Source organism: Nestor notabilis, unplaced genomic scaffold (assembly GCF_000696875.1).
Source record: "Nestor notabilis isolate BGI_N333 unplaced genomic scaffold, ASM69687v1 scaffold12071, whole genome shotgun sequence".
In the NCBI taxonomy this organism is placed as follows: domain Eukaryota; kingdom Metazoa; phylum Chordata; class Aves; order Psittaciformes; family Psittacidae; genus Nestor; species Nestor notabilis.
In genome coordinates this window covers 36,150-57,727 of record NW_009914257.1, presented here as the reverse complement: position 1 = coordinate 57,727, position 21,578 = coordinate 36,150, and the positions used below count along the sequence as shown (strand labels likewise).

The window sequence follows — 21,578 nt, the reverse complement described above, 5'->3', positions numbered from 1 at the left end:
TTTTCCGTATGAGTAAAATTGTTCTAAACCATTGCTAAAATACATCTGCAAGCTTTCTTTAGAGATTTTTGTGCTAGGAATCCGTGAGGCTCGATAACTTTATTAGCACTTTTTCAGCATGACCTGCATAAACAGTCAACATTCATTCATGCAAATGAAATCTTGGTGATACATGTAGGTACGTGTGTATAAACATTGATTTTAAGGATAATTATAATTACAAGAATGTATTTCTTTGCCTAGATAAACCTTATTGCAAATAGTAGCTTAAGAAATTCTAGTGCAAGTGGGTTTTAACTGGTAAGAAGCAAATAATCTGAACAAAATATATAGAAAAATTACTTTGTATAACATTGTGATTAATGAGTGGTCCTTGGACAGGATGTACGTGTGTCTGTGTTCCCTACTGTTAGTGGTGAGTTTTTCCTAAAGATTTTGTGGCAAAAATAAGGACTTGAGGTTGAAAGTAAATTGGGGTCTGCAGGGTTTGCTCAGCTGTGGCTGAGTGCGAAGAACCTGAGTGCACACCACCAGGAGTTGACTGGGGACTTTGGGCATGGCACAGAAAGAACAGAAAGACTAGCGAAGGGATCCCAGCAAAAGGAGAGAGGTGACTTATGTGGCATTGGACTTGGCATGTGTTTAATGATATCTGGCTATATGACGTGCATTAAAAGCAGTTATTTTGACGTTAATAGAAAATTGAAAGTTAAAGAAAATTAAACATGTAGGAATGCTGTTATACTTGGCAATGCAGCACTGGTTTTGCAGTTTTGCTATTCCAGATATGCCCCATACCATCCTGTCCCATCCCTGCCATCATCTTGTTTCCAGTCCAAGTGACCAAGATTTTGATGTGTTAAGGCATTATCTGTGTCTGCCAAATGTACTGATGGATGTGAGGGGGAGACCTGCAGTGATTGAAAGAGGCCAGCATGGAAGCAAGGATGTGTTGCCCTGGGAGCTGCTGAATCAGGGCCAGGAGAGCACAGAGGCATCACTTGGGCTGGTAGGATGGGAGTTACAAGGAAGCAGCTTGAAGCAGCAGGAGCTCAGATGGAAGAGAGACATCTCAGAGGGAGGCAAGTGAAGAAGCGTCCAAAAGCAGAAGGGAACCAGGATAGAGGGGCAATCAAGGTAAAAGCTGACACCTGCTGAATGGGCCAAAATGTCTCAAAACTATAAACTTGAATGAGGAGGTAGGCTTTCATACCAAAATTTTGTTACTTCAAATTTTGTTACTACTGCAAGTTTGATGCTTGCTCATCTTAGGCTGACATGCAGGAATGGAACTGAGGAATGTGATGTGGTTCTCCATTCCTCCATAGCTACCCTACATGACCTCAAGTGAGGCATTTCATCTCCATCTTGCCCTCCTCCAAAATGTGGATAGGATATCCTACCCCTGCAGATCAGGGCTGCTGTGAGAGTATGTTTAGCAACGCTTCTGAGGTGCTGAAATGCTTCAGTGAGGAGCACTGTGGAAATTCTACAGATAAACACCTATATATAACCTCCCTGACACTAGTACAGTCACAGGGCTGAGATCAGATTGGCACTGCTATTTCAATATGTAGTATGTACTTCAGGCATCATAAACAACCAGAACAAATCTGTCAACATTAGGTATGTGTGGAGAAAGTGATACAGTTCCTATTAACTAAGGTATGCCATGTCCACTCTATTTATCTACAGAAAAGAGGGGTAACATTAAAGAAGAAGTGTTAATTTTCTTTTCAAAGAACATTGCAGTCTTATATTGATTGAAAATGGTTATCTCTGGCTCTTGTGTGTTTTGTGGCATTATAGGGTATTGGTCTTTGTTTAGCTCATACAATACTTCTTCCTCCTTCCAACCTACAATAACAATTAACGAGCCATCTGTGGCTGCCTTGGAGTGCATCCTGTGCATCAGCATGTCTCAGTTAATAGTCATAATTTCTCATTTGTAAGAGGAAAAGTGCTACCAGCGCTTTCAGTCTCAGAAGGGCTCAGACTCACTCAAGGATTCCAATTTATTATGCACCCAGCTCTGATATCCTGCTGCTCTCTTTATGGATTAGGCTGCCTTGGTGGAAGGTATCATCCTTCAGATGACACATAAATACTCTCTTGCCAGCTGTTCTTTCCCAGAAGTTTCTCAACAAGTAAATCATAGTGGTGCTCCTTGGTTTACTAGTTTCTGATCTGGTTCTCCATGTTATTCTTCTAGGAGCATGCAGAAAATGCAGCTTTATTACTGCTATTACTCTACAAATGGCCCTGACTACAGCTGTAGGGATTTTTAGGCCTATTAGTATCGGTTCCTAAGGTGAATACACCAGTAGTGATTTTAAATTAAGAAGAACGGTCATTTTGCTGGTTGTTTCTTTAATCTCAAGGTGCTTTCTACCTGAAAGGTAAAAGGAGATGCAGACAGATTGCTTCACTCGTTCTGACATGCAGCAGCTGTTTAACAATGCCTAATCTGGTTGTGAATTCAGAAAAAAAAAGGGAAGGATAACATCCTACTGGTGGAAGCTAGATTCTTTAGAGGAATGTTAGAAAGACGGAAAGCAGAGGCAGCCAGCACATGTGGCAGTTTGCAACAGTTCACACAGCAGGGTGAAAAGAAGGGGACCTCCATCAAATTCGTACCAGCGTATGTCTCGGGCATGGTGGCAGTGTGCTGCAGGGCAGTTTCCCAGCAGATGTTGGAGCAGCTGCCCCGGCCAGAGCAGAGGCTTTGATGCAGACACAGCTTTGAGTGGGGAGTGAGCCCTCCAGCTCCCTGGCTGCACAGGTACTCTGGGTGAAGACTTATCTTCAGCTTCCTTGTTGCAGAGAGTGCCAGCACTTCCAGGAGCCTCCCAGTCCACCAGCTAAGATGTTGGTGACATTAAAGCTGCAAGATTTCCTTTTGTTGTCAATGGGCTTTCAATGACTCCAACGAGCATGGGCTGAATGGCGCGCTGTGAAGCCCTCTCAATAGAGGTCCCTAGTATTTATATTGAACTAAAATGTGCTCTACCTTGCAGTTTTTAGTCTGATCAAATTGAGTAGCAAGTCGCAGTCTTCTGTTCATTGAAGTGAATTATAATTACAATTTATGTGATACCCAAATGGTTTCATGATCCCTGCAGAACTTTTGTGTACCGACTGGGCATCAGGGAAAGCAGATGTTTTTTTAGACTAAAATCCTTGTTGTAAAGGTAGTTCTGGACAGTCTCTGCAGATCAAGACTGGGTGACTTGGGAAGATAGCACTGATGTGTTTGTGCTAAGGACAGAAGATAGCAATACACAAAGCTGTCAATTTAGCACCTTTTAAAATGCTTTAACATTCCCTTTAAAACTAAGGGAAGAGAAAAGGCCAAGCAAGGTATTAATGAAAACAGTGTTAAAAAAAGCAGCACTTACTTGTTGGAAGATAAAATATATAATCAGTCTTTCAAGAATGAGCACTTAATTTGCCTAAAGACTATTGCAGAACTTACTGTACCTGATTTGCATAAAATCTTTTTTTCCAACTAACTGCTGTAGCACACACCTAAAATAGGGAAGCACAGTCCTCCATCAAAGCTGAACTTCTCAAGCCAACACTACAGATGTGCTGCCTATTTGTAATGTGATTTACCAGTCCCAAATGTCATTAGACACGTATATACCATGGAGGGGTGAGAGGGGTATGTATTTTAATGTTATCTTTTTAAAGAGTTACTGATGAGCAGAGTTTCTCTCAGGAAGCAGTGGCAATTGTTATAGAAATTAATCCACTTGCAGCTCCTGGGGTGGCTTTTTTGCAGTGTGTGCTAATTCAGCTTCAATTAGAGACTGAAGTCAGTCTCTGACTGAAGTCGGTCTCTGGAGTGTTTCCTGGATCAAATTCTCCGTATGATAACCTTTCTCCAAATTCCAGCCAGCCTCTGCATGTCGATCTGGTTTCTCTCTGTTTCAATGCATTGTTAGCAGCAGCTGAAGATTTGTCAAGCCAGATTTCTTCCTCACTTGTAGGTGGTGGGATCTTGGGAATGTGCTTAGACAAACAAGGTGAGAAATGCTGTGCTGCCCTTTAGCCTGCCAGTAAGTAGAAGGGATCAGTCACAGTGATATCATTCAGGCATCTTTGATCAGCACAGCGTGATCTTCAACAAACAGGTCGAGGAAGCATCAGTGGTATTTTCTCTCTAAGCCTCAGATTCCCTCTGGCCCAAGTTTATTCAGAAGTCTGATAGCAAAAACATGAGAGAGTATGAAATTTCTGGTCTCCTGCAGCTTTTCTAGCCCTGATGGATACCACTCCAAGCATGTTTGACCCCTGCTCACCTTAACTAGGCTTCAGTCCAGGTGCCAGTCTGATTCAAATTTGGTATTTATAGCTCCAGAGTTTTAATTGGCACTGTTTGACAGAAGGTATCCCTGCCTACAGATTTCATGGTTTTTAAATTAAGGTTTTTGGAGGGGCTGAAATGTAGGAAAGGCAAATTTTATCTTGGTTGTAGTTTGGGTAGAGCACTGAAACAGCTTTTTAGAGTGTCAGATTCACTGCAGCATTTAAACCAAAGTTCATACTCTGGATCTGTAAAACTGCAATGTTTGCAGGTACATTACATGGGACATTTGCTATAACAGACTAAGATTAAAGATATACATCTGATTTTCTCCTTAGACCTTTAATTGCACTGTACTTTTAACAGGATTTTGTATACAAACTCTTCAGTGATGCAGCTCATTATCCTCTCTTCCCCCTTCCCCTCTCCCCCCTTTACCTTTAGGAAAGAGTAGAAGTGAGAATTTAGGGAAATAATTACCTATTTTATTATATAACCACAGGAACTGGGAGGAGGGAAAGGAGAAAAGCACCTATACTAAGGGCTGATTGCTGAAATTGTTTTAACTACTTTTTAATTGGCAAGCTGTTTCATCAATGAAGAGTGCATCAACAAGCAGTATCTAAAGTGGTAAAGATTTCACTTGAGAAACAGAGCTCATAAGTTCTGTAACCATCATCCATATAGTGCAGAGTTAAGACTAAGTGACTGGATCACAAGAATATGTCCTACAAGGAATATCAATGGTCAGGGTTGGAGTTAATAGTCTTTTTGCCTTCTATTTTTTTCTCTGAAGAAGTTATGGAGGCAGGGCAGGAGATACTTGCACAGGTTCCAGCTACCCTGTTTTGTGGGCTGTGCAGAGTGAGGTACTGATCTCTGTCTGAAGACCTTTTCCATACAGCTGCAAGTCGTACAGGTGAATCTCCAGGGCTTGCTTTGCTGTCAGGCCCTGTTAATGGACTCTTAAAGTCCTGCACAGTTTATAGACCTCTCATCTAATAGTGGGCACCTCTATCACAAACCAAATGTAAAACATCTTTGCATTCCCTTGATGCTGATTTATACTGTTTAAAGGGATGGGGGCGGAACAAGTTGTTAAGAGATGAAGAAATTGAAAGCTCCCCTAACTGCTGTATTATCCACCTGACATTTGCCAAATGCTAGTCATTAATTACTAATGCCTTGAAAATCAGAGCAGTTATCCAATTAAAATCATGTTATATCTCTGAGACAGGGCATTTCCATTACCTTATCATTTCCCATTCAAGCACTTCTTCCTTCTCCTCAGTTGTTAAAGGCTGAGACCCCACTCTGTTTCCTCTCATTTGGATCTGTTATCCACGCAAGGATATTTCTATTCCATGCCTGTCCTGTCTTCATGTTGATGAAAATCAGTGTGGATTTACAGCATTAATTATTAATTATTACAAACTTACAAATCCAGCCCTCCAGCTCCCCCCAGAACTACATGTGCACATCTGATGGCAGAACATGGCCAGCGTAAGCCGTAACCTTCTTTTCCATTTGGTGATCAAGTGTTTGGGGAAGGATTGAACCTGGTTTAGTGCTTAGGCTGCCCTTGTGGTAGTACACCTGCAGACATCCCTGTAGACTGGGCAGGAGAGTTCACAATCACAGTCACACCAAACCCAGAGCCAAGCTCTCAACTGAAGTAATTCCCTTTGGACACCGGGAGTAATTTGGCCCCATGGTTGCAAGGCAGCGTATGTTTCTGCAGTCACCAATAATGTTGGTCCTAGGTGAGCTGTGTATTCAGAAATGATGGGGTTTATTTCCTGGCACATTTGTTCTTCGCTTATGCATATTTTCATGCCTGCCAGCACTCTGAAATCTAGACATGGAGTGTTGGGGGCAGGCTAGATGCAATTTTTCATGCTGCTGACATTAATTGGATGAACAGACCTTCTCAGAAGGGGCAGTATACAAAATGTGTATGGGAAAATGACAAAATAAGGAGTTTCACAGCTAAATAAAGACAAGTGGCTGAAAATGGCTTTTACAGCTTTGGCTTTCATATGTTTCATTTGGGAATCTAAAACCATTTTGCACAACAACTAACAAATTAAGATTCACAACACCTTTCTGAGGAAGATAATTGCTCCTGTCTTACAGATGGAGGAACAGAGGTATTGAAGCTATCATTTGAAAATACGTCCCCTGTTTTCAAGTCCCCAGATTGAGATACATTTCAATCTCATTCTCAGAAGCATTACATACCTCCATTTATATTCATTCATTTGGCATTGTTTGTGCTTAGAGTCTCTGAAAATCAGATGCGATGCCTCCTAACTTGAATGGTCAAGATAACCGAGGTGACGTGGCAAAGATCACAGAGCAACTATCACCCCATGTCCCCTCATGCCATATCCCCTTTTTACTCACTGAGTGTCTGCCTTGGATTCCCAAACAAAAGGAAAAGCACATTCTGCTCACTTATTTCTGCTGCTCTTTCAAACAATTGGATATTATGGTGACAATATTGTTTGGGTTATTGATCGACTTTGTGGAGTCATTTTACCTTGTCTTTCTAACCATCAAGAAATTGACTTCAGGTTTTTGTGATTAAGTTTTTTATTGTAGAACTAGCATGGAAATGCAGTGAGAATCATTTGTATCACCTGTTTTTCCCCTGTTGTTTTGTCTTTTTCAGCATACAACAGTTTTGCCCTTTGTATTAATCGAGATGAGAACAACACATCATCAGTATCCCAGCAGGAGCTGTGGACTGGCGGCGGTGTGCACCTTTGCTGTTGGCTATATTTTATGGTAAGGGCTGTACACGCTGTGTTTTCATATTGTATTGGGGGTTTTATACTGCTAAATTTGGGCACATATTTCATTATGGATATAATCGCTAACAGATTCATGCTGCATGCCTCGTTTGGTCCAAGACCTGGGCTTTGTCTGGTTTCCCCAGATGCTTATATTTTTAGAAAGTATATGCCAAACCTCACACAACAGGAATTTGTTGAACAATCCCATGTAAGCAGTAGTCTTTCCAAGGGTACATTTTTCAACCTTTTTTCAAGCTAAATGTTTTTCTTGGATCTTAGTTTTATTGCTTAGGATTTTTGTTCTATCAAATAAAATTGAGAATAGTCAAATGATTTCCTGCATCAGTATTTAAGTGGCAACAGAAAAGATAGAACACCATCTTTTTTCTTTACTAGTTCATAAATTCTTTCTGTAAAATTGATTACAAAATAAGCCAGTAATCCAAACACTCTGAAGTTTGTTTTAAAAAATGCAAATGTTTGCGAAAAATTAAACTAAAACAGAAATAACCTTTCTTACACAACATTAAATTAAGTCTTTGGGCAGTTTCTATTTAAGCACCTGACTTGCATGACAGAGTTAATTTACTTTGGTCATCCTAGCATTTTATTTTTCACTAAACTTTTGTTTTGTTTACAATACTCCTTTAATACCAGCTATACTTTACCCTTCCTGCAAATAGTTCATGACCCCCTGTTTACTTCTAGTATTTTTTCTTCTCACCTCACAACACCCTTCCCACAGCAAAGAGGATATGTTCCAAAATTGTGGATAATACTTGCTTTTCCACCCCTCAAGTGAGAGAAAACCAGAGTGAGGAACACAGGCTCAAGGCACTACTGTCATACTGCTTCAGTGGTCCAACAAGAGAGGCCATTCTTCATACACATCCACGCATACCGAGTGACCATAAAATGCTAGTAACGCAGCTGAAGTAGGGTATTGTCTCCCAGGACAACAGTCACCTTCTGCCATTTGCTTTTATAAACATACACATGCTTCTTAAATAATAGAAGTATTTGTAATTGTAAGATAAGGACAACCTCAAGCAAAAAGGCGCATAGTGATTCCTTCAGGAGAAAGTTGTTTGGTTTTTTTTAACCCGTACATAATAATGCATAACTGAGGTATTTCCTGACTTTCCTCTGAAGGGTGTTTAGAGACAGGTTGGCAGAGTTACTATACCTGTGATCTGACCTCCTATGGCAACTCCTGTTTTCTCAGAATTATGTGAGTAGGCACATGCAATAGTATCCAGTAGGAATAGAAAATGGAAATGATCCAGTTCTGCAAGTAAAATAAAACCAGAGATGTCTTAAAATCTTTTAAGAATGTGTTACAGCATCAATGTGATATTCATGTGGCTTGATCCTGCCTACTACAGTGCATCTACATCCCACAGCTACAAGTACAAGGTAAAAGGAAATTGTAGGACAAGTAAAGCAGGGGAGGAAGATTCTGCATGAAGAAATCAACTACTAAGCGAATACTCAGTTACAGCCTATGATCATCTCCCTTTGCTTTTGCTGTTTATTGGTTTTGGCTGCACATACATTATTTCCAAACAGATAGGGCTACACTCAAATGACTCATCTTTCAAGGTGTGATTTCTCTAAAGCTGGTCTGAGACAATTGCTTACTCAGCCTAAAGGTCATCTTGCTAAGTTCTGCACTTGCAGCTCATTTCTCCTTCTACTCTTATGAAAGAAGGTGTTTGGGGAAGGCTGGAGGCAGACACAAGATATGCTGTGCCATCATCTGCAAGTTCTGCATGTCTTCAGCCAGCAGGTGTTATTGAAGCCTCTATCCAAGATTTGTTTGAGGCTGCAAGCCAAATCTTGGCTCAATGGTATCAATACTATGTATCTCACATTCACAGGTTAGGAAAATCTACCATAAAATATGAAAAGTGATAGATCTTTCATCCTCTACCTTTCACACCTCAGGTCCACTATCTTCCTGCTGTTAAGTGACCACACTGTTGTCCATGGGTCCCCTGCTGGAGCTTAGTTCTTGGGTTATGTCTTTTTTACCTAGAAGTTACGGATCTGCCACTTGAGATTTGTCCTTCTCTCTACATCATTTTTCCCCTCAGCGTAAGTGCTTTTCACTGCAACTCTCTCAGTATAAACTGCAGACAGCTGCTAATCAGATATTCTCTGTTTTGCCCTTGAATTTTGAGCTCTCTCTGTACCTCAGCTGAAACCTTCTTACCATGCTACATGACTTATGTATCATGCCACACTTTGTACTGTAAAGGAGCATACAGGAGGATATTGTTAAGTTTGTTTCTTTTAATGCATTTTTTTTTCAATTCCAAGCAGATGGGACTTTCTGTTTTATTTCATACGTGACTGAATCTTTCATGTGTGAAAGAGATAGTGGGATAGCAAGCTTTTATTATATATATTAGATAAATGAGAAAAAAGGCAAACAATTCTGAATAGAATCACTGACGTTGGAAGAACATAGCTAAAGAACTTCGTATCCCCTGAGCATTTTTCAGAGACATGTTATCTGAGAAACATCCTTATCTGAGTAAAACCTTCTTCTATCAATCAGAGAGCATTTGAGTAGGCACACTTAGCTCATGCGCTCCCTGTGGGGGAGAGCTCTCCCTTGCATTTAAGGAATTGTGCCCAGGCAAAGCATTCTCAGACTTGCATTGCCTGTTGCAGACCATACATGGACTTTCAGGATCCAGGCCATGGGATAAGACAGGAATGGCCAATTGGCTTTATTTAGCATGGCTTGAAAAGGTCACAATTTGTATTGAATTGTTAAATCTAGGCAGTGCTAAGAAAACCCAAAAGCTTGCCAGTACTACCAGAAAATACTGCCAATGGGTGTATGGAGTTCGTTGTCAAGGAACAGAAAAGAACCAGAAATGCGTTGCTTCTTGTAATAAGAATGACCTCATGGTAACTAATATCAGAGCCTAATATGTCCCTAAAATAAACTGAGACAAATACGTTTATTTAAAATGGTTTTCTTGTTCCTCTGCTTTTGAGTGCTTGAGGATGCCAAGAAAACAGACCCTAAGAACCTGACTCCACTGCACCAGTCACGTAGCTGGGCTATGTGTTTGGGAGCAAAAGACTTGATCTGCTCTCTTGTTGCTATCTCAAATCCACAAGGAGCTGCCTCCACGTGTGCCAAGCTTGGACTAGATTCATTCCATCATTCTTCAGTAAATCTATTTAAAGAGCTCAGGTAGCTTTAAACTTTCATTTGAAAATAAGTTTCTCCTGAAGTGACTTTAGGAGAGTTCTGTAAATTTGCCGAGGGAGAGCATCTAGATGGGGTAATTTACTGAATTCTTCTTGAACAAGTTTAAGAAAGGAATGTACACTGAGAATTTGGAATGAACTTGAGATCAATGCTGTCAGCCTTGCTGTAGAATTTCCACTAGTGATTCTCCATAGAAGGAGAGGAAGATCAGGAAGAGCAAACATTGGCAAAGGAGTAAGGGTGCAGACTGCTAGGACAAACCTTGCCATTCAGAAGAGAGAGATGGAGAGTTACAGAGTGTGAAGCTTGGTGGGAATTGACAGCCTTATCAATAAAGAAGGGTAGGATTGAGAAACCAGAAGGATTTCTGCAGTTGTTGGTGCCAATGGAGCAGGAGAGATACATCATGACTGTGCCTGGGTGTGCTGAGGGTCTATGTGTATGTTCAGAGGGAGTCGTGAATGCTTTTGGAAGTGAGCACTGGGAACAGAAGTTCAATAGAGATCACAGGAATCAGTGGTTTGGGAAAAAACAAATGAGAAGTCCTTGGGGCAGGCAAAAGAGATGAAATAGGACTATGGGTTAAAAGAGAAATGGATAAGGAAATGTACAACTCACAGGTCAGCAGCTTGAAAGCTGAAATTATGTAAGCAGGAAAAGCTGGGAGGAAAGAGAGAGACAGGCTTTGAAATCAGAGTGGAAAGCTGATGGGAGATGTGGGTGATAGATGAGACAATGCAGAGGAGGAGGAAGGAGTTGGAGCCAGAGCTACTGAGAACAGGAAAGAGTAGGAAGAAGTAGAAGCAGCAGAAATAGTCCAGGAGAACATTAGCATCCCCTGTACCTGACCCAGAAGGAGGATGGGAGCACTGAAGTGCTTTCAGCAAGAGAAGGCTGCATGAATCCTCAGCCTGTTAGGTCTGACATAGCCATTATGGACTAATGCATTCTGGCTCCCCTCCACCTCCACATCCTCAAGTGTTTCAGTCAAAGCAACAGTACAATCACAGATGACATGCATGGATAATATATTCTCACTTACTTGTGCAGCTCCTTAAAATACACCTCAAGAAGGCATAGCAACCATTACTATATTTAAAATGAAATATTGTTTATCAGAATAGATGACTTCCAAAGATGACAACCTTGCAGCAAATCTGCAGAGTTTCCATCATTCTAGCTACCTGTACATAAACACAAATTTCTGCTAAGCTTTGTTCATCCCAGAGGATGCCAGCACCACATCATGCTGAGTATGTTTTGCATGTGACATTGTTTGCAGCTGCAGTTTTCCAGAAGTCATCTTCTTCTGACTGCATAAGCCACTCCATACTAGGAGCACAGTTCTATGACCCGTGTGTTGTTCAGCACCACACAGATGAATGGAAGAGAATCCAACATAAGAAACTGGAACAAGAGGCGATGATTGCTGTTATTTCCTAACTGATGACTGTTTATTGAACTATTTTTTAGTCTTTAAAATGTCCAAATTATGTACCTTCCTGGTGTAGGTGATTTAGGACTGCTTGGCTGGTATCATAAGAAGCCCAGCATCTTAATGTGGCTGAGATCTTAATTCTGGTTGGCTGCAGCACAAGCTGTCCTCTGGGGGTTTTTTTGGGGGGGAAAGGAAACTAAAAATACCAGGATTTATGAAAATGTGCCTCGCATCAGTCAGTGTAAGCAACCAAAAGTAGAACAGGTTTAGTGTGGGTCATTGTGCTCCTGCCTCTGAAGGCACAGGTTTGGTCCCTACTCTGTGAACACGAATGATTTGTTTGTCGAAGTTTTGAATGACTCAGCTGCTGTAAGCCAGTCACCTCCCCTGGGAGACATTCCACAGTTTAATAGTTCTGGGTAAAGTTCTCACTTTCTGTAGAAAAGGAAGAGAGTGGTGCTAGGAAAGATCATGTAAATGCATAAGAAAATGCCCATGTTGTATTGTTTGGTAGAGAGTAGCCACAATGTGAAATGGCTTAGGATTTGTTTGGGACTAAAGGTTCAGCCTTCCTTTCCACTAGTCACTGGAAACAGCACAGAAGATGCGGGACAGGATTTGCTGCTGCAAGAAGTAACCAGAAATGAACTGCCATGGAGATCAGAATAGTCATATCCAGACTCTAACTACAGCTGATGTCAGATTCTTCAGGAGAAGATTTAGCAGGCCATTTTGGAATAACCAGCTTGTAAGGGAAATATTCTTCAAAAGCCTATGTCAAAAAGTAGATGCTTAGATCCTTCATTCTCAATGGTTTATATACCTTGTACTCTTTGCACTTAAGCATAACTGTACACATTCTTACTGCTTGTACAGTCTCCTGACTTCAGAAGCTTGCTGGAGTTGCATTGTATGGCAGAGACGAGTGGACTAAGTAGACTTCCAAACTTGTATATTTGAAAACTTTTTGAAAATCCTTGTTTCAGTGATACATTACTGAAAGATAGGGCACAGCATTCCAGAGGTTAGTTAGGTATCATTCAGAAAGGTATTTCCATTGTCAGATACGAATTTCTTGTTTCGGAGTTCTGTTGAAGTGCTCTTCTGTTATAAGGAAGAGCACTGGGAGCTCTTCAGCCATTTTATGACATGCACTGTTATTCTGTGTCCTCTCACTCACTGCTCTTGAGAAGTTACAGAGCCCTCATTTTATAGTTTCTGCTTCCAGAACACATACTACTGATTGCTGTTTCGCTGTGGACTTTGTTGAAGGCACTCAACCTGGGCAGGAAATGGGTGGAGACTCTCAGAGTTCAGACCACAACATCATGCTGTGATGCCTGTGCAAGTACATTCAGTCTTGCAGCTGAGAGCAGCCGTCATGAAGAAGCAACCATTTTCTGCAATGTCTCCTACTGCAAAATCATTTGGGGTGTCATAGTTATCCACCATTATACGCAGATGTTGAGCTTGCTTCTACAAGGACTAAGTTGTACACATGCTGTTGTAACAGCTGCATTACCCAAAGTGACAGGTAGAGCATACATAAACCACAAGGTTCTGATAACTTTTCGTAGTTACTTTTCTTCATCAACGTAAGATCTATAGTCAAAGAATAAATGTACTTGTATCTTCTCTGCCTAGTTTTCACTTCCCCCTGATTACTTTGATAGGAGAGATACACAACATCTACTGTATTCTTGAAGTGAAAAACAAAGTCAAATTTTACAAAGTCAAATTTTTGACAGACTTGTTAAAAAGAAGCAATATTGTGTGTTTTCAAATAGCTTTTTCTGATTTCTACACCAACTGGTTGAAAACTTCTGAAATCACCACTTTTTTTCACAGACTTTTTAATCTGAATACAATGTGTGAATATTTTCATTCCTGCGTTTTTTTCACCAGTTCTAAAAAATGGCTAAATGAGCTCAATGACCTGTAACACATTCATCTTTGAAAACACGTGGTTATATAGTCTACATGGGCTGCCATGGATCCAAACCACAGGGAGGTTCAAGTTAATTTTGCCTTCTTAAAAGTAGCCGGTCCAGTTTTAGCTTATACTTTTCCTCCTCCATTTATTTTTATCTAAGCGACCCATTTTTTATACCTGTTCAATAACAGGGTCTTAAATTGGATCTAGATTTGCACTCCTAAGTAAATCTTAATTCATGCTCCCTTGTGCTTATCTAATAACGAGGTTGGACAGGAATAATGACTACTAGAATTGCAACGTTGAAGGCATTCATTAACATTAGTAATCAGCAATCTTGTGTGGAAGCTTTATGCCTATGGTTGATCAGCCCTTTATTGTACAGCATCAAGATAGCTTGTATTGAACCAGGAACAAACCCACTAAGAAGGGCCATCAGGTGAGGTTTCCATGGCAGCAGTCATCCCTTTGCTGCTCCCATCTGTGGTAAAGACGATGTAGGAATAGTCATTGTGTCACTGCTCAGTGGAGAGAAGGCTAATATTACTCCATCCCAATGTAGCATGTGGCCCATTTTAAGAAAGATCAGGGCTGCTGATCAGGTGGGTTTGTGACTGTTGTCTCCTGAGTGGCATTCGGTACCTCATTTGCTCAAAGCATGAGTTCCTATGGTGTGGCTGCAGCAGGGACAGGCGTACAACAGCTACACTGAATGCGCGAGCAGTATCACCCAGCAATCAATGAGCTCCTGTGCTGGGCAGCAGAGAGCAGAGAGCATAAGCTGAAGTCAAAGATTCTGAACTAACCAGAGATGACTGACATTCAGGAGCTCATCAGTGACTCATTGGATGGATTTGCAGAATATTTCCTCTTTCCAGCATAAATGGATTTTAGTAAATGCCACTCCTGCTTGGTTCATGAAGTTGGCTATGTAGGTGCAGTAGGGACTTGAAAACAGTCCCTCCGTAAAGGCGCTTTATAGTGCTCTATAGCGAAAATAAGTGAAAAAGAAGCCCTGGCTTTTCTTCAAGTTTTTCCTTGGAGCTTGTTTTTCACAGAATGATGATAAAACAAAAGCAAATGGAACTGAAGAACATTAGGCAATAATAGGCACTCCCTGCTAAGCCAACCTGGGAGTGGAGGGCACTCATTACCTTCTACCTAACTGTCCCACCTTTTTCTTTGATCAAGAGGAAGATGGTATCCCATTACCATGGGTTACACAGGAACCCTTTATTTTTTCAGATACCTTTATCTTGTTAGGTTAATTCTGGCATAGAAGAGTGTTATGGAAAATAACTGTAAAGTATAGAGATTATTTTCCATATGTGAACTCATTTGGAGAAAGGGTTTTAATCTGTATTTAGATCATGCAGATTAATTTACTGACACATGTAGATTCCTACATGAAGTGTCTAACTGTTAAGGGTTTGGCTGCAATAAAAGCTTTTCTAAGGAGGAGGGAAGCTATGACAACCATGTACATTTCCAGAGCAATGGAGAATTGTTAAACAGGGGTTCTGTACTCTCTGTGTGACAGGCATTTATGGTAGCAGTTTTGGGTGGACTTCTGTGTCTCTGCCCCTCAGGAGCCTATGACTGTTGATCTAGTGATCAAAAGTCTTCCTTAAACAAATAGAACTATTAGCAAGTGAAGCAAATCATATGGATGTGGAAATCCCCAGCAATAATAGTCTGCAGCTGCTGAGTCTTCTCTAGCTGTGCTTCACTGTGAGCTTCTCTCTCAAATTGCCAGGTCAGAAAGGAAGAGATTTACATTCTTGAAAAGAGCCCAGCAGCTCACGGCCCCAGCCTGTCTCCACTAAGCACTTTTCCTGGTTAGCCTCCGTGATGTTTGCTCTGTTGTTTGGCAGCGTTTGCCTTTCTTAGCTTCCACCTACTGGAATGTATGGACTCACTCTGCTCCCTCTTACTTCACCACTCACCACATGTATCAGGTCTCAACACAGAAACTGTCCCTTCAGAGGGTACAGGTGTCCAATGCAGTCACACACAGGGAAACCACATACCCAGAGTGCTTCTTTACTGCACTGCAGTAGAGCTGACACCCCATCTCTTGGGTTAGCATACGAACAGTCACCCCTGTAGCTGAATGCTAAAAATCTCTATGCCACCAGCAAACCACTATCATTGCTTTTCCTTTACTGTGTAGTAAGTGTGGAGCTGAGCAGAATTTCACTGATGAGGTGGTTTCTTTTTTTGTTTCTTTTTTTTTTTTAATGTTTATCATACCTAGAGAAAAAATTATTAGATCCCAAATGATACCAGGTAACAAAGAAAAGGAGGAGCAACCTAAAACACAGGTTTTGGAGAAACTATTCTCTGAAAGAGAAGCTGAACCATGTTTCTGGCAAACCCCAAAACTCTGACACTCTTGCCAGGTGTGGTGAGGAAAAGCCACAGAAACACAGACGTGTACAAAATGAAAGAAGGGTGCTGCAGAAAGCAGAGAGTTGGGTTCTGTGGGAGAGCCTGGGGAGTGCTGAATGCTCTTTGGATGAAGAACCTGCTTGGAACAGAGGGTGCTGCAGTTTTCACGCTGTCACAGGAAACAGGGGTGTGTGTTCCTTGTAAATACAAACGCAGCAAGGAAATACCTGCCTGCATCAGAATATGAAAGTTGGCCGAGCACTCATATAAAATGTAAAACAAAGCAGTAAGAATGTGGGAAATCAGTCACAGTTTTATAGTTTGTGATGTCTGTTCTGGGTGGATGTCATCCAGGTGCTCCAGTTCAGCTTGAACTTGCAGTTCTTTCAGATAATTGCTTTTCAGGTTGCACTACAGCTAAGCCTATAGCCCAAGCTACTTCTGGGAAACAGAGCTGTAAGAGTCAGTACTTGTTATTTTTGTTTTGTTTCAGGGTGTGCTGGATTCACCATGTCACAGGAGTGTGGGTGTACCCGCTTCTTGAGCACCTCAGCCCAGGTGTAAAAGTAATATTTTTTGCAGCCGTTACTGTAATAATTAACATGTTCTACTTGGTGGGAGAGGTCTTGAACAACTACATCTGGGATACCCAAAAATGTGAGTATTGTTTTAGGAATATTAACTCATGAGATACACCACTGGGCCTTTTGTATGCTCCCCTGGAAGTTGAGAAGGTTTTAAGCTGGCTAAAACAAAGGAGAATGATAGAAGTTCCACTGAAACATCATGTTTGCTTGCTCTTAAGAGCAGATGGATGAATGGAATGGCTGCTGGGAAGCCTGGTGAGCTATGAATAGGCATTCTTTCTTATAACTTCCAGTACTAATTAAAGAGCTGACGGCAATTACCTGAGAGGTTTGCAACCCACTTGGTTTACAACCCACTTACTAGATGATGAACCCATTAGATGCAGCTAGAATCTAGTATCGTTCTGTGAGAATGCTGTTAACGGTAAGCTTAAACTTTGAAATAGAAATATATCCTTTTAGTATTTTCAGGTATAAGGTGTTTTCTGCTTATAAATTTACTCAAGGAAAATGAACATGTTCACGTCAGTAAAATAGTAAGAACGAAAGATCACCTTCGTGCAGGGTAAACATAACTGTGCAGACTACATCATTTACCCTGCCTAGGCCACCCATTGCTGAGAAGAGGAAAAGGGAAAGTAAGACAAACACAAGATTTAAAGTTAGTTCCTTTAATCTATGAAAGATGTTTTTCATTTATCAAATTGCCTAAAATAAGCAAACAATGTTCAGCATCACCACAGTGGCAAATCACACCTGGGGTGAAATCTGTGCTCTGTAGGAATTCTGTCATTATATTTGTTTGGCCTGTAACATGTTGGGACCATATGAACAGCCCGTATCCCCTTTTGGAAAATATAGTGTGCACTTATTGATACACCATAAATTCATATGGTAGTTTATTGTGCAAGTAACTTTTTTAACAAGTCCTCCAGTACTAGATAAAACCTAATGTTAGACATTCGTGAAGAGTTTACTTGAAGTGTGTTAAGCAGTTTTACTTAAAGACTTTTGAAGTGTCTTTTTCTTTTTGCTCTAGAACCAGCAATCATTGGTCACAGTATTCAAGTGTGGTTCCAGTTCTTATTTTGTTGTCGCATTCACATCTATTTAATGTACTTCAGTTAATTCAGGAAAGAAGTTTCTAAAAAAAGGCAGCCACAAGGAATAATATTTTCACTTGACATAAGTCCTGTATGGAGAATAATAATGTGGTAAAGAGTCACATGTCCTTACCAAGTCCATGAATAAGAAATGGTGGAAGATCTCCATGCATAACGAAGTCCCTGGGTTTTGTGGCACTCAAACCTAGAGGAGCTATCGTCAGTCAGGTCATTCTTCCAAATTCTTCCACGGTTCACCATGGCCTTATTATCCTCTCCATCATTTCCTTGGTTTGTTTAAAGTATATTGATCCAAAGTCCTTCATAGCTCAAGCACTTGCAAACGAGAAAATGCCAGGAGTCACCTGCTGCTTTGCTGTGCTTGAAACACTTCATAATAACCTAACCTGAAGTGTGTGGCAGGCACACTACAAACAGCAGACATGTAAAATAATGCCAGTCTGTCACCATGCGAGACTTGGGAAAATATTATTTGAAAATCATACATTTAAAAGGGGCTTTTAAGCAGTAAGTTTGCAAATCAAAGCAGCCTGCCATGAGAAGATTTCTGGGGCTAGAGTGGGTAGTTTGGGGTTTGGAGGTTTTTTCTTTTCCTCTGGAGATGCATTAAATAAAGCCTCACTACTGACACAATGATTTGCAGTTAGTTTGTCAAAGTTAAACCACAAACATGGTAGGCAAGGAAAAATTTGCCCTTTGTACAAGCCAGTGTCTGTCCACAGTTTTGAGGGTATCTGCATTCCTGCCAATCCATTTGTTGCATCTGCAGTAGAGTGCTTCAGAAGAAAGGAATGAGGCTCCTTTTAAAAGGCAAATAAACCAGCTCATTTAAAACTATTGGAAAAGTTCCTTGCAGCAGAAAGCAGAAGACTCAGGATTGGCTCTGGAGCAGCCTTGTAAACCCACTGTAATCTTTTGGACCCAGCCTCTTGTTTTGGTTGTTAAACTTTCAACTGTGGCTCTTCCATTACGCTGGTTTGCCAGCAACACCCAGGACCATTGTACTTGGGCTGCTGGCAGTTTCAGACCCATTTGTTTCCATGTTGCTTCTTTCAGCAAGGCAGCTCTGCAGTTGTGGTTTCTAGCTGCAGATGGGTCTTATTGTTTCCCATATGGGAATTACTTAACTGTGTTTTTCAGGTGACTTTCAGTGTACCTGCTATCTATGGATATATTGCATTAGCAGGTGGTCTTAGTAGTGAATGGATTTTCCTCTCAGCATTCTCAAACATTGCTGCTCTTCTGCCTTCAGTGCTCAGAAGTCTTTCTTTTCCAGCATGCAGCAGTCCTGAAAACCTCCAAAAGAAATATTTGTATTTGAGATGTCTGGCAGAGAGGGCTTAGTTAGAAGAACAATACTTCTGTCAGATACCAATAGTAATTCATTGTCCAGGAACAGGCATATGAAAAAGCTCAATCTTTTCATTGCCAGAAAAAACACCATCTGCTGCCCAGCCCAGACTTCGCTCAGCATAGGAAAGAGGCAAGTCCTGCAGCAAAGATAAGTTCATTAAGGAGCGCTGCACTGAGTTGAGCGCTCCTAATTCTACGTGGCTGTTACAAGAAGAGAGAGGCACCCTATCAACAGCATTTGCTTCTTCATTCTTGTACTCTCCAAAAAGGGAGATGTACTTGCAAATATTTAAATATCCAATGTTGAAATGGAGAGGTCTTAAAGCTACTGAATTCCGAAACACAATTTTAAAAACCTGCTTTCAAATGAAGTCAGCTGCTCAGCTTCAGATAATAAAATATATCTTTCTTGCTTGTAGGTAAGCAGAGGAGGTAAGGGAACTAACTATTCCCAGCCCCTGCAACCGTCAAAGGCTGAGGCTGCAGCAGGGGGTTAGGGTGGTTTGAAAATGTTCTGGTGGGAGGGAGGATTGAGCAGTTCATTACTGGACAACCACTGCCATCAGGTGTGCAGATGCTCTTTTTGTTCTCAGCAGGTGAGGTAACACATGCAAGTGACCAAATAGGGGAGAAACAAGCGCAATAAAGGGAAAAGAAAGGTTAATGCATTAGAAGAACCTCTGTAAGTAAACTCTTCATTTTTATTAATTGAGAGTTTTTAAAGGCTGTCCTCCATATGCTTTCAGGTATTGAAGAAGGAAAAGAAAAGCCAAAATTGGACTGAAAAATAGAGGCAACATGGAGCATTGTTTAAGGCTTCACGGAAGATTTCTTATCACCAACAGAGGTTGGCATGGAGAGGAATCTTTCGGAAAGGAGGAAGTTTAATAGGCCGTCTGCTCAGTTCAAGGATATTTTGGGGTTTTATATGGAGGGAAAATGATTTTAGCTAAGAATAATAATAATGTTTCAACATCATTCCTGTCTCGCCATTCTTGCATGTGACATGCACATATAAGATGTATATTTATCACCATGGCACTCATGTGCATTCCTTGCATCAAATAAGTCATTAAATCATGAAGTCATTAAATCTTTTCACTTCCAGCAAGAAGAACAATGAGTCCATCCTCTGTATTGCTTGAGAAAAGCTTAACCAGATAGGTCTAATGTGGGGAAACAAAACAATATATATTTCAAAATACAGTGTAAAAATACAGTAGAAGTTAATTGCATGAATGTATCCAAAGAAGAATTCAATCTGATGGAAATATTAATGTAACAGCTGCCTTAAATCAGTGATGTTAATTTTTTGAGTCCAGTAAAATCTTATTTGCAGTGTTAGACTATCTGAATATGATGCAACTTTTCTTAAATAGGCCTAAATAAAGATCAAATTATCCCACTGTTTCTGTTTCTTCAGACTGATTCTTGAAGTTCTAGATGGATTGGTGGCATTTGAATGATACATTTTCAGGTTTTCCAGTGTCAACTGTAGATGATATTATTTCTACATGAGGATTTTTTTTCTTGTTTTCCCAGTACAAGACCTGATCCTGCATTTCCAAGTTGTAAGTTCTCAATAGATGGGCTGAGCCATTAGTGTTGTACCAGAGGCAGCATTTAAGTCTTGCTTCAGGAGGGCACGTAAGCAAATGTTTAAAGTTAAACATATGCCTGTTTGTGTGAGGAATTCAGTTGCAAAACAATAGCCATAGTTTAAAAGTTGACAGGATTCTGTTTAATTATCTGACAATCAAGAAGGAACTTCAGTAGGCAGAAAAATTGCCTAGAGTTAAAATCAAGTGAATGGAATAATTTTCAGCAAGAAATTATTTATAAAAAAGTAACTTTAAGATCCAAACATATTGGTATTCTCATCACATTTATTCATTAGTGTATTTAGATGTATTTCTTTTAATACATGCAGAGCCCTTCAAAGGTGGTTAATGTTAGTGTGTGATTTTTATTAAAAGGATTTCTGCAGTTTTAATGACTTAACCAGGTTCTACTGGTTTGCGCCAGCAGCATGTTTCTGCTCCAGAACAATTCTTGGGGTAACTGATCTTCCTCAACTCACGACATGCCTCTGCAGTCATTTGTTAAATATATTTATGTATACATTATCATAAGATACAATACACAAGTTCAACAGTGTGCTTTTTGGATGGTTTCTTTCAAAAATAAGGCTTCTGTGATGATACTGTCTTTGTGACTGTGTGTCCTCTCAATAATTTTTAATTTGTTGATCAGAGTTGCAAAGATTTCAAAGCTAGGCAAATTGCTAGAAAGTTCATGGAAACAGGTGGCCAGATAAAGAAGAAGGAGCTCCTCTGATGGTCCCACAGAGGGAGAGGACAGGACACACAAAACTAGCAGAATTTGGAAGCAAATTTCCTGTAGCCATGTGGCC

At 40.6% G+C, this 21,578-nt stretch overlaps 1 protein-coding gene across 1 annotated transcript; it reads left to right on the top strand.

The window, feature by feature from the left end:
- Positions 1-1,014: 1,014 nt before the first annotated feature.
- On the top strand, positions 1,015-20,255 carry AIG1 (androgen-induced 1). Its single transcript, XM_010023568.1, has 4 exons — positions 1,015-1,137; positions 6,984-7,099; positions 16,595-16,758; positions 19,912-20,255. The coding sequence occupies exons 1-4, from the start codon at positions 1,015-1,017 to the stop codon at positions 19,947-19,949; spliced, it is 441 nt and encodes a 146-aa protein (XP_010021870.1). The 3' UTR covers positions 19,950-20,255.
- The last annotated feature ends 1,323 nt before the right edge of the window (positions 20,256-21,578 follow it).